The sequence below is a fragment of the Oryzias latipes genome, chromosome 3 (assembly GCF_002234675.1).
Source record: "Oryzias latipes chromosome 3, ASM223467v1".
Classification (NCBI taxonomy): Eukaryota; Metazoa; Chordata; class Actinopteri; order Beloniformes; family Adrianichthyidae; genus Oryzias; species Oryzias latipes.
In genome coordinates, this window is record NC_019861.2 from 10,508,823 (window position 1) to 10,522,254 (window position 13,432).

Here is a 13,432-nt window from a genome sequence, read left to right on the forward strand (position 1 = left end):
GAGTTTGTTGAGTAGAAAACTAGAGGTAATTTTATTCCCACGGCCCTCCCACTGAACCACAGCCATTGTCCTGACTCCCTGCCTGCTCTGGTTGAGCCAGTTCTACTCCATTCTATTGGTTTACCAGATGAGTGGCGTCATGATCATTCTTTAAGATCAGGAGCCTTGTTATTTTTCTGAACAGTCACAGGTGATCCTCTGGAAAAGTCAGCTGGTGTGAGGTAAAGCTTCTGATAAATTTGATTTAACCGTTTTACGTGTGTGCGTTTCGGTTCAACACCGAGTCCTTGGGCTGTTGTGACATTCAGATTGAACGTCTTACCAGGACGGATTTTCAAACTTTTCACAGAAAGTATGACTTTACTGCATGGTTTAGACCAAAAGACACATTTATGTAACTTTTTTGTTGGCAAAATTTTAGTCACATCAGTGTTAAATATTATTTTTAAACAATCAAATCATAGTTTAGCTATTTATGTATTTCAAATATTTTTAACTTTGGACAAACTTTTCATGCTAAACGCAGGGCAGCTCTTACTAATTACATACATGCAATAAAATGAAACATTTTTAAACTTGATTTAAAAAAACATCTTCAGCTTTGAAAATAAAAGTTAAAAGAAAAAAAGGCTTTTGAAAAAACTGACAAAACCTGTTGAGTTGTAATAGCAATTGCAGAGTTTGCTTTGAAAGGATTTGCTTATCAACTGAGAGGTGTGGAGGCTAATGACCGATTTAGAGCTTAGAGATGTTTCAGACTTACTAAAGACATAAACTATAGTTTTTTTCATCTGTAAAAGGCAAAATCTAACAAGGAATTAAGTGTAAAACCTATGAGGATTATTTGGCACAAGGAGTGAACTGAAAACAACCAAAAGTTGACAGGTGTGTCTTTAAGTCCTGGTCATAATTTTTAGGATAAATGGACTAAGAGCTTTAAAATGTCACTCAAACACGTTACTGTTTGTGTCCTTAATACAACAAAAAAAGAAGGATTTAGCTGTAAACTAGATGTAATTTTTTTAGATATTAAGTTTCAAGTAATGTCAATATTTTCCACTTTTTTCATTGAAATTGCTTTTATTTTTAAAATCTAAAATAGTTTTCTAGTCATCTAGTGTAATAATTTTGGTGTCAGCCATTCATAAATAGGTTTAATTCAGTAATCAGTTCCACTTCGCATGTTTTCTTGCTGCTCAGTTTATCTGACTTACCATCCTCTCCTTACTCTTTAATTATTTTCACTACTTTTGGTTTGCTTTATTGCTTTATTCCAAGCATTAACTATGGAATAATACCAAAAACAAACCCCACAAATATTTCAAGTCCATATATCAAATTAAGTAATACATTGGTTAGAAGATGTAAGAAGCTGATTCCATCTTTTGACAGTATAATTACTTGCACTCATTAGATTCATTAAATATGAGTCAAGTGGACTTTGATTTGCTGCATGACGGGGAGTGAAGAAGCAAGCTTAAATAATCCTTTCCCTGTTGTGGTATTTCTTTGAATATGAATTTTCACATAGTTGGCATTATATAAAATATTATACAAAAGCTTAAAATAAAATGTATAAAATCTACAAGAAAAAAACTTTTATTTCCCTGTTCTTTTGTCATCATCTCAAAGATCGAGTTGATCCTTGAGATAGGCGTCTTACAACAGCTACTGTTACATTTTCTACTGCGCACACTTTTGTGTTTTTTTCAATAAATGTGAGTCAACACGTCTATTTTCCACACACATTGTCCTCCATAAATGAAAAATGAAACTACAATAGTTCAATTGGGACTTTGTTTTTTTAATTAATCAACATTTTTCTTTCTTTTTTTTCTTTTAGGTTTACAGCTGCTGTATTACTGAAATGCAGAGCAGAGTCAAACTCAGCGTCCTTTTACAGGGCCTGATTCTCTGTCTGTTAGCCCGGACAGGCGAGGCCTCGTCTCTGGGGTTCACAGTCCATGTTGTGCCTCTGAATAGCAGTGGAGAGATGGTGGGGAACACAAAATCTACTAGTCTTTATTGCACATTTTCTTTATTTACATTTCATTTACTTGAGTCTTTCATGCTTCTTTAAAGTCTGATAGAAGATCAGAGAATTCTTTTCTGTTCTTCCCAGTGAGCATAAATTTAAATTGTATAAATGTAAAGTGAAGGTTTTGAAGAGATAAGAAAGTAAGTAATCGCTGCTGTTTCCATATCAGTTCATGTAAGTGCAAATGAAATGCTTGTACGTGCAGGTGTGGGCTGATGCAGACTAAAAGACCTCATGTGTGCGTTTACCTTGCCAGGTCCGGGCTCACTTCAGCGTCATCACTCCATCTCCTTGTCCGGACCTTTCCAGCGTGTGTGCAGAGGAACCGAGCTGTCAGCCCCACCTCACTTCAAACCCCTTCACAGGTAGCCTTCCTGCCCCGGGCTGGTGCGTCCGTCAGTGGCAGACCACCCTCCCCAGTGTTTATAAAAAGCAGCTCAGTCTTGGGTAAGAAGCCTTACTCATCAGGACATAAAGAATTCCACCTTTCTGTTTTTGTATTTAACTTTGTTTCAACATACAGCATCAATTGAGCCTATAACTATCATCATTTATGCTTTTCTTTTACACCTTATCTTTACATTCTAGCATCTCACATTTTCTTTTTCATAATAATATATAATCTTCTTATTATCATTAGTTTTACAGTATATTTTTTGATAAATTGTTTCATCACTGACTTTATGCTACCCATGGATGCATTCCTCCTGACTCTGCTTATTTCATCATATATTTGGTGTTTGGTGCTATATTTATTTGAGCCCTTAATTAAATCAGATGTTCATTTTTCAAAGATTCCTCTTTTTCTTTCAGAACCACTCTGTTTAACGTCACAATAAACGCAGAGCCAAAAATCCGGTCAAGCAATGGGAAGCTCAACCAGCCGGCATACGTGGCTCTCCTGCCCCCACTGAGGTGATAATGACCTACAGACACGCCTAGGCGCTAAAAGCTCCATTCCAGTCCACTTATTTATCATTTAGATACATAATATATTTATACATTTTTAAACCACTTTGTTATTCCGGATAACTCTCCACACTGAATTTTAATTTGGGTTCATTGACTCTCACCACCATGCTGGGTTAGGGCTCAAGAGAACTGTCCTCGGGACTTCCAGCTCTCAGTGAAAGACCTGGATGGAGACAGGGTTCAATGCCGCTTTGCCAGAGAGGACAAGGGAGAATGTTACAACTGCTCTCCGCACTCTTTTCTTGAGCTGGATGAGGTAGGTTTTACCCCATGACTTCAGAAATGTATTTTATATCAATAATAATAATAACTTTGCAGTATTGAAAATAAGAGTTAATTTATCTCCTTTGATTTGGACACGCACAAACTACTGTTGTCAAATATTATAAGGTAGGGTTTAAAGTTAATGTAATGTAATTTGATTGAGTTTAGAATTCAAATAGTTTTGTTACCATAAAAATGAGTTTGATGGTTCCTGTTAACTAAACCTTTAATTTGTAGTGTTACTAGAAGAAATGATAAAATAAACTCATGGAAACCCTCATATTTAGGATTCTTTGTCCTAGTAGTGTTATTTGCTGCCTTGTTTGTTTAGCTCAGCATGTTTGAGCTTTAATGCAGAAAACTATAATTATGGTGGAACCCGTTATTGAATAAAAATGGGTAATTTGTGTTACAAGCAGCACATTTGGCTTTTTTATTTTCTAAAAAAGAAAGTGATTTAATAAAAATCAAATCAAAATATGAATAATACTCTACTCATAGAAAAAAAGTTCTGATTCACATTGTAATGGGGTTCAAAGTTCGGACCTCCTGCCTCCTATTAGCTATCTTCGCTCCTTTGCCTGAAGTTTCGCCATTGAGAAAGTTTTTTGTGGCATCTTTCAGTCCATTAAATGCGTCTGAACCTAAACATAAGCAGAAATTACATTCTTTTGAAAATACATTAAATAGAAAGCTTTTAAAATGTTTAAAAAAGTTATATGACTTCAAATTGATATTAAATGTGTACATGACTCTATATACTCTCAGGTTAAAAGACTGCATTTTCTGCATTAGTGGCCCATACTGTTTAGCCTGGGGCAAATAGAAATAAATGTTTTTATAACAAGGTGTGGCCCTCTTTAAAAATAGCCTCCATTTTGGATTTTTCTTTTAGCAATGGTGCTTTTCTGAAAGAGGGAATCCTGACATACAGAAGGATAAGTTAGTGTTTTGGTGCCACAAAATGTGGCACAAAAGGGACAAAAGTTTTGTCTGAAAAATTATTCTTACGGTTCCTTTATGATAAACACTTCAAAGCAGAACTAAATGTATCTGTTGCATGTAGGCCACAGATCTCCTTTGATTATCAGTTTATTTTATTTTTTTAAACGTGATCATTGAGCCGAAAAGCACAAAGGCTGACTTTGAAAGTTTAATACTTAGAATCTTAAGATATAAAAAATAGTATTTATAACCCCAAAAGTAGTCTGATTAAGTGTACTACAAGTATATTTACTCGATTCTAAAAGTGAGGCAGTATATTTGAAGTCTACTTTTCTTATGCTATCTATATATTAGTAAACTTAAAATGTTCCAATTTAGTCTAAAGAAGTATTTAGTTAGTATAGTTACTACAATACACATACATGGTCTGTAGTATGCTTTCTATTCTTATAATAAAATAACCTTCAGATGTACTACTTTTGGCTAAAACTGTTTACAGGAATGGAAGCAATGACAGAAAAAACTATTTTTTTTTAAATTACTTCAAGTGCACAAAAAGATCAAATGAAAGACAGAAACAAACTATCGTTGTGGAAAGTTGTGACTTAACATTTGATTCACTGAGTTAAGAGTAAAAGAAAAGAAATGAAAGTAAGACAGGTGAGTCTGATGGGAATACCAGGAAGTCAACACCAAATACCTGAACACAATGGTCAACAAAACAAAAGGTTTTAAAGACGTTAACCACAACACCACAATGTTGACAACTGAAAGCTGATGGAAAAGGCACATTGCACAACTACATACAAGCACACACTTATGCATAAAGAGCTACATTTTAAAGCAGATTCATTCCCATATCTGAATCCCCCTCGGCTGAAGTCTCGTCTTATAGTTTCACTCAGTAAACCAAAACCCTCTTTAGATGTCGGGTTAAGCCGCTCAACTTTTCCACACTTTCCAATCAATGTCTGTGTGTAAGAAGCCGTGTGCTAATCTGTGCACGATTACAGGAACAATAGCTGCCAATGAATCTTTAGCATTCTGCATTCCTAACCATTTCACCATTCCTCCTCTACATATATTTCAGTTTTTGTATGTAGTTATAATGTTCTTCTTAAAAGAAAATGCTTTCTATTCCTGACTAAAAACTGGAATCCTGTCCACTTTAATAGTGTCATTAATTTCAGCATCTCTCTTTACAGGCCAAATGTAAGTTGACTTTTACTGGAAAAGCTTTCCCAGGGAAGTACTTCATAGACCTGATGGTAGAAGACTACATTCCTATGCCTAAATCAGTCCAAATACTAGAAAACAAACCCCTTAGCTCTGTTCCTGTGCAACTTTCTCTCACCGGTGAGTCTGCTTTATATACATTAGGTGAAGGTGAAGTCAGTTTGAAACCCTGCAGTACAAACATTGCAACTTCTTCTCATTTCAAACTGTTAATAGTAACAAAAATATTTTTTTTTGTAGTGGAATCCAGTACAGACTGTGGTAGTGAACATGGGCCAACAGTCGCTCCTCAGGAGGACTTGCTGTTTGTCCTGCCGTACCAGGAGGTGAAAATTGATGTCAGCTACCTGGACATGAGGAGGTGCGTCATGGAGGGTTCCCTAAAGTCATTCTGTCCATGCTGACTTTCTTTTACTGCGTATAAGATGAAGTTGACACAAGGACGGATGTTTTTCAGTATGACCATCTGTCCTATTACCACTTTAACATCAGAAATAAATATTTTTAAGAAATTAATAAACATCATAACTTGGCTCTTAAGCTCTTAAGCCTCACACCGCCCTCAGAAGTGGGCGACCACCATCAAGCGACCACTTCCAATGAGAAGTCGATGTGTTTTGGGCTTTCGCTTTCAAAACTGTCGCATTCAAGCTAAGCTAGTTTTTACAGCTGTTTTAGGGTTCGTCTCACAAAACACACAGCCATTGAACGCACACTGAATGTTAAACCAGGTTCAACTTTGACCAGTAAGGGACTCTGATTTGACAGTGACGTACGGATGGCGTTGCTTTTAAGTCACGAAAATGCCAACCATTTGAAAATTGATCATGGAAGAGAAATGAATAATTATGGTTTGTGCCAGCTGGAATTATACAACACAGTCCTCTTTATCGGAATAGAGCTGTGAAAGAAAAAGCACAATTTTACGAGATTTGCATTGCTTGGACATTTCACACCAAGCCTCTTAGGTGGCGGACATGCGTTAGTAAACAGTAGAGAAAATAAAGACGAAGTGTGAACACCATGGTCTTAACATGCGTATATGAACGCGCGTCAAATACCCGGTGTGAACGCAGCATAACACTTTGTGCATCAAACAAACAAAATGACCACGTAGGGATGGAAACGGTCCAGATGTTCCTTTCAAAAGACTTTGCAGCTGTCCTCGTCGACCCTGAAGCAGATAAATGTTCTAATAAAGTTAGACCACAATTCAAGAAAGAAGCACTGATGTTTGTGATAAAAGTAATGTTTTTTTTTTTTGTTACTTTCACAGTGTGGCTGAGTTTGCAGTTGTTGGTCCTCCTCAACTATACAATAAGAGTGATTTATCAAAGAACCAAATGACGTTAGCCTGGGTCCGCTCGGAGAACAACCTGCCTCGTCTTTTGCCCATCTGCTTTGCTGCAAACAACCCAAGGTTTGACATCACTGCATTCTCTGATTATACCAGTCTATTAAATTTCTACTATAAGAGCATATCAAACCCATCGTCATTGATGATATGGAATAATGTAGTTTAACATTAACATATAGACTGGATTGAGGTAAAAACAAGATAACTCTTTGTTTCATTGCAATTATATTTGCACCAGATTGTTTCAATAGGAGAGTGCAAAACAATGTAAATTAAAATTTAAATAGTAAAACGGAAAAAAAAATCAATATAAAAGAATAAATTGATTTTGCAGCATTTGAATTTTATTCAAGTGTAATTTGTAATTTGTCTCACATCCACTACGTTTAAAATAAAATAATTTGAAATCTTTCCCTCTTCTAGGAGTTGAGGTTACACAAACATTTTTCTTTTTTAATTAACTGCGTTCTTTAATTAAGTGCATTTTTAAGTGCACGATTTACAAGCACACCTCACCCACTTATTTGACATGTGGAACTATCTGACCTGTCATTTCCTGTTTTTCCAGTTTGCAGTCAAAACTCCACTGCATGTGGTTGTATCAAAGTAAGAATTTTCACCTCTCAAACATCACAGGAATGATGGCAATGCATCGCAAACAAGCCACAGTCAAGTGTTGTACCAACCCTTTTCTTTAGTCTTACGTATAAAATACACTTCTTTTGTCTTTCTAGGGGAAATGACGACTCTGCCTCCTGGAACAGGTAACATATATATATTATATATGCGTGTTTGTGTTTTTTTTGTTGAACTGAACTTTTATGGATTAAATTAAACATAAAGAGCAAACTATCTACTGCTGTTGTCTCTCTCTGCAGAGTTGAAGTGTGACAAGACAGAGATGATCCTGGTGCTCCCCCTGGCTTCCATTCCAAATGTCGTCCTGGCGGAACTGCAGCCCAACAGCTCCACCTGCCCCCTCACCTCCAACAGCACACACTTGACGGCAAAGATCTCTCTGAACGGCTGCGGCACACAGGCTGTGGTGAGACTCGGCTTGATTCTAAAACAGGAAATACGTAAATTAGCAACAATACTCAAAATCTAAAACCGTAGCAGCCATATAAGGTAGCAAAGGACTGACTTCATGCGGCTTCTCATTTTGACAAAAAGTTAAGCTTTTAAGCTTTATTTTTGTATTTGTTTTTTTGAAAATCTAAAAGAAAGAAAGTACATTATAAAGGTAATTTTGTAGACACCCTCTTTGTCGTTCTCTCACACTATTTGGAATAAAATAAAGATTTTTTTAAAAAAAATAAATTTTTTTATTTAATTTTTTTTTATTGGCTAAGCAATCTAAAGAACTAGTTTTACCTCCTTCTGTGAGCAACCAAAAACTTGTTTTTATTTGAAAAGAAAGTTGTCTTTTCTCCATTAGAAAAAAGGTAAAAAATGCTATTTTTAAACATATTGTGAAACAGAAAAAATGTCTTTCTCAAAAAACAAAATAAGAAATATCACATTAAAGATGTTTTTCCTTGATTTTAGTAAAAAAAAAAAAAAAAATGCCAGTGGAACTAATAGAATTTGTCTTAGTTAAAATTCCTTAAAATAAATTGTCCTATTCTGCTGTTTAAAGATTAAATTAAATCTTAAAATCAGCCATTAACATTCATACTTAATTGTTGATGTCTTAAAAAATGTATTGCTTAAGAAAAGAGTTTATATTTTTTAAATTAAGTTTATTTATACAATTTTCCCCCAAATATATATCCTACAATAATCCAACTATTTTTATTTCTAGACCATAGCCTCAAAGACAGACCAAACATATTTGAGGATAAATTTGTCTGAAACTATATTTGTGTAAAATGTACATAAATACAGTTTTAACTTTCTAACATATGTGCTGTTAAATGTATTTTTACTATTAGGAGTCAAATAAAACTTTCCGGTTTCCCTAAAATCAAAAGTTGAAAAAAAAATTCTTTACGTAAAATAATGTTTTCAAGATCAAAAGACTCAACAATATTTTTTAAATGTATCATCTTAAAACAAGTCAGTAAATTTTACTGAAAAGTTACTAAAAAGTTTGTTTTCTCTCATTAAAAGTAATAAGATATTTAGACTAGAAACCAGAAACAAAATACATTTTGTGTGTTTGCAGTATGCACAGACATTTAAAAAACACAGCAAGGAAGAAAATTTAAATCCAGCAATGAAGATTTGGTAAAAACTAAATCCAAATAAGAAGTAAATGTGCAGTGAAGACGATAAAAACATAAGACAGGTCCATTAAACAGTAACCGCTGACAGGAAGTAAGACTATGACTACTACAAAATAAAACGAGAACACATTTACTGTAAGTGTAAAACTTTGCAAAACAAGACAAAGAAGTTGCAAATGAAATAGGAAAGAAAACAGAAAAGCAGAGTCCTAGACAGTCAAATGTTATTATTATAAATGTTTTAGAAAAACAACTATGTATTATTCTATAATTTGTGGAGACCAACTTGCAGCTGTTAGTTTCTTAATGTGACACTGGAGTTTCTATGCATAGCATTTATCATGATATTTATTCAGAATTTTTACATCTTATTTTCCTATAAAACATTTTCACCAGTTTTTCTATTTTTTTTCAGCACTCTGGGTCAGAGTTGGTTTATACCAACACATTGCGAAGTGTACATCAAAAGGTAGTGAGCCGCATGCCCTCCCTGGTCCTCCCTCTGGCTTGCCGAATCCGAAAAGTGCAGGCCAAAGGATCCAACTATACTGCCATAATGCCCAAAGAGGAAGCCGTTTTTGGAAATGTTAACGTTTGGATTGAGGTCCACCAGCCAGGAGAGGGGAATTTTTCAAGATACACAAGAAATCCACGGTTTTTACCTAATGGCCAATCATTGGCCAGAGCTCGCAGGGACACAGTCTCCACCAAAATCACTTCCAGAATTACACAGCTTGACCTCTACTTAATGTCCAACTGTACCATAACAGATGTTAAAATGATTGTGACAGACTGTTTGGAATCAGAGACAAAGGATTTTGAAGTGAGCCATCCTATTATGGCTCAAGGGTGAATATTATGCAATTTCCAGTCAAAACTCATTATGTTACAAGCATATCAACTAAAACATGTAATTGTCTGCCTGTCCTTTGTCTCATAGGTGTATTTCCTCCAGCAACACATCTGAGATTGCAATAGATCGAAGTACTGCCAGGGTTTACCGTCTCAATGTGGATTCACTGGCATCCAAGAACTCAGATTTGGTATGTATGTTTATGCACGAAAGGATCAAAAACATTTTGTATCATTCAAAAATCTCAGAAAAATCCAGTATTCAGACAAACTCAACTGTATGTTAAGGTTCAGCTGTAATAAGACTTTGTCAAATAATTAGACAAATTTCTGTCAATGAACGAAAATGTTGGTTGACCAATCTCTTTAGATTTTTTGTAAGTTTGCCTCAATTTAGATGTAAATTTATGCTGCTAAGAACTATTTTCCATGTTTTCCATAATTGCAGATGTATATCATGTGCCACATCAGGCTATGCAGGCCCACCTCTCCCAGTGCCCAATGCCTTGATGTGTGTGGTCGTGCTGGTAGCCAAAGTCCTTTGGTCACCAACTTTATGTCTAAAACATATACAGTCCTTTCCGACAAGATCCCCCTCATCCCCACCTCTCCTACTATCACAACACCCACAACAATGTCGCCAACTTCCAATTCCACAACTGCAAAGAACCCCTCCATCCCTGCTGGTGTCAATTCCCACGGTAAGGTGTCTAAACTCTAAAGACTTTAGAAAGGTTTCAGGTTGATCTCAATTGTATGATAATAAGGATGTTAAGATGTTAAGTGCATTTCAGTCCATGTTTAGAGATGCTCCTCTGCAGACCTCGGCTGCAACCAGTGGTCATTTGAGTTCCTGTTGGAACCAGTCTGGCCATTCTTTTCTGACCTCTGACATCAACAAGCATTTCCACCCACAATACAGCCTCTAGCTACATATTTTCTCTTTTTCGGACCATTCTCTTTAAAGCCTAGAGATGGTTGTGAGTTAAACCCCCAGTAGATTAGCAGTTTTTGAAAACCTCAGACCAGTCCATCTGCCACCAACAACTACACAAAGTTACTTCAATCCCCTTTCCTTCTCACTCTGATGCTCAGTTTAAACTGCAGCAGATTATCCTGACCATGTCTATATGGCTACATCCATTGAGTTGCTGCCATTTGATTGGCTGATTAAAAATCTGCGTTAACCCACAGTTGGGACAGGTGTGCCAAAGTGGCCAGTGAATGTATAAACTAATGAAACACATTTCCATTATTTACTCACTGTTTTTTAAATATTTTTTTAATCATTTGAAGTATGCATTTCTCTCTTTTGCAGCTCCCACGGCAACATCAGTAACAACAGCAGCAATTCTCACAACGATCAGCATATTTCTTCAAAAGACCATCTGTTACTGAGAGAGCTGATGGACAACTATCAGTTTTTTTGTTTATTTTTTTCTAATGGAACAGTAACAATTCCATCCTGTAAAAAAAATAATCATTTGGACTTGCAAACTGTCAAAGAGAAAATATGACTATTATATATGCAAAACTGCACACTACTAGTACAAAAAATATTTATTTCTTAATAAAGTGCTATATATTTGCAATAAGGATGTTATTTGAGACTTGTGGTTAATCTGCATGTTATTTTGCATGTTACTGTATCTCTCTTGACCACATTATATGTGTGTTTTCCTCAAATAAAAATAAGTATTTATTCATAATTATTATTCAACTGTGTTGTTTATAGTTATTGTACTGTACGCTACGCTTGACCTCTGTCCACAGACAAAAGCTTCACAAAAATAAAACTGAAGAGTTTAAACTGAAAAGCCTGTCTGTCTGGCAGCATCTGTTTTGGTTACTTTACTTAAAAAAAACGTTACTTTACGTTATGTTACTTTAAAAAAAGAGAATTAGTTACAGTTGCCAACTCATTCGATCCAAAAAGTAACTGAATTACTTTATAGTAAAAGTAACTGCTTACTGAGAAAAGTAACTATTTGTGTTACTGTAAAAAAGGAAAAGTCTGTGTGTCAAAATTCAGATTTTTCTGAACAGTTTTGCAAAAGTCAATTGAGATGAGTGTCCAACGCATGAGGCTTTCAGCCATTATCTGTTTGCTGAGCTGCTGGACAGGACAGGTAAAGAAATAATAATAAAAAAAAGAGTGAAATAACCATACTTGTTTTGTCTTTTTCACTATTTATTATGTAGAAAGTAGGCATATTTTGTTCTCAACAAAAGTAAACGTTTAAGTTAAATAATGTTTAACTCTAGCCTATAGTTTAAAATAAATATATAAAACTTAAAGTCTGATCGGGTTTTCTTTTAAACATTAAAAAAAAAGTATGTGAGAATTTCTTGTAAAATATGTCAAACTCTCACAACCTGAGACGATAGTCTGAAAGTAGTTCCTACATTTCCACCAAGTAAAGGCCAACTTTCCATTGGGCTGGTTTGGACTCGCCATCCTTTTGTTTTATGGAGATTGGCACCATTGACTGTATATGAGAACTGTACCGAGTGAGTGTGACATCAATAGAAAAACTCTTACTCCCGGCTCCAATGAATGTGATCTAGATGTCGCCATGTTGGAACCAGACGGCATCAGTAGGCAGTGGTTGTAGTAAACGTTTCTATGGCAACCACTCTCACCAATCAGGAGTGAGCTTGTTGGAAGGCCACACCCCTACTACTTGAAAGCAGGCTTGGGAGAATTTGTCAATCAAACATTTTGAACGTTCAACAGAGACCACATACTTTCACTGAGGCTTCTGATTGGTCAGTTTATAACTTGAATAATTTGCACTACAGAAACAATATAATGAAAAAAAGATTAGCAAGAACGTGTTAAATATATGTAGCAGAGCAGGAATGGTTATTCTGACAAATAGGTATAAGCTATTTATATCTGTATAGAAGTCTATGGAATTTTGGCTTCTTGAAACCAGCTGGAACTTACTTTATGGAATGTGAGCGGGGAGGGGTTGGATCAGGAATCTAATTCTCATGTAATTCAATTCCATCTTCACTTTATTTTCTTTCTTCCCATCATCATTTACCTTCTCAAACATTTCTAATCATTTTTGTTTTTCTTAAAAAAAATCAAACAATAAATATATAGCTAGACTCGTTCCTTAATGTGTCATTTATCTCCCACTTTATTTTCATCCTCACATGTTGTTATTAAGTCTTTGATCCGTGTTCTTCCTGTCCAAAAACATGCTTCTTATTGGTTACTCTAAATTGTCCATAGGTGTGAATGTGAGTGTGCATGGGTGTGTGATATGTGTCCCCTGCCTTGGCCCATATGTGGCTGGGATAAGCTCCGGCAGCCCCGTGACCCCGAAAGGGACAAATGGAAGAAGATGATGAATGAATGTTACAGCTATTTTTTCAAAATATTAAACAAAAAGTATATTAAAGTGTGGGGACATTGTCTTGCTTTCATACAGCATCAGGATCACTGCTTTTACAGGACTGTTTTCCTTCTAGAGATCTGACCAATCAGAGTTCAGGATGGGCGGAGTTTCGCCTGCCTCGCCGAGAGAC

At 35.6% G+C, this 13,432-nt stretch overlaps 1 protein-coding gene across 1 annotated transcript; it reads left to right on the forward strand.

Annotated features, from left to right (window-relative positions):
- Window positions 1-36: 36 nt before the first annotated feature.
- Window positions 37-11,612, forward strand: LOC101164464. Its single transcript, XM_011487814.3, has 15 exons — window positions 37-221; window positions 1,844-1,996; window positions 2,295-2,485; window positions 2,852-2,953; window positions 3,128-3,266; window positions 5,425-5,575; window positions 5,696-5,816; window positions 6,732-6,875; window positions 7,381-7,418; window positions 7,547-7,576; window positions 7,691-7,857; window positions 9,456-9,889; window positions 9,981-10,083; window positions 10,341-10,593; window positions 11,211-11,612. Exons 2-15 carry the CDS (start codon window positions 1,868-1,870, stop codon window positions 11,288-11,290), a joined length of 2,082 nt encoding a protein of 693 aa, XP_011486116.1. The 5' UTR covers window positions 37-221; window positions 1,844-1,867; the 3' UTR covers window positions 11,291-11,612.
- Window positions 11,613-13,432: the final 1,820 nt, after the last annotated feature.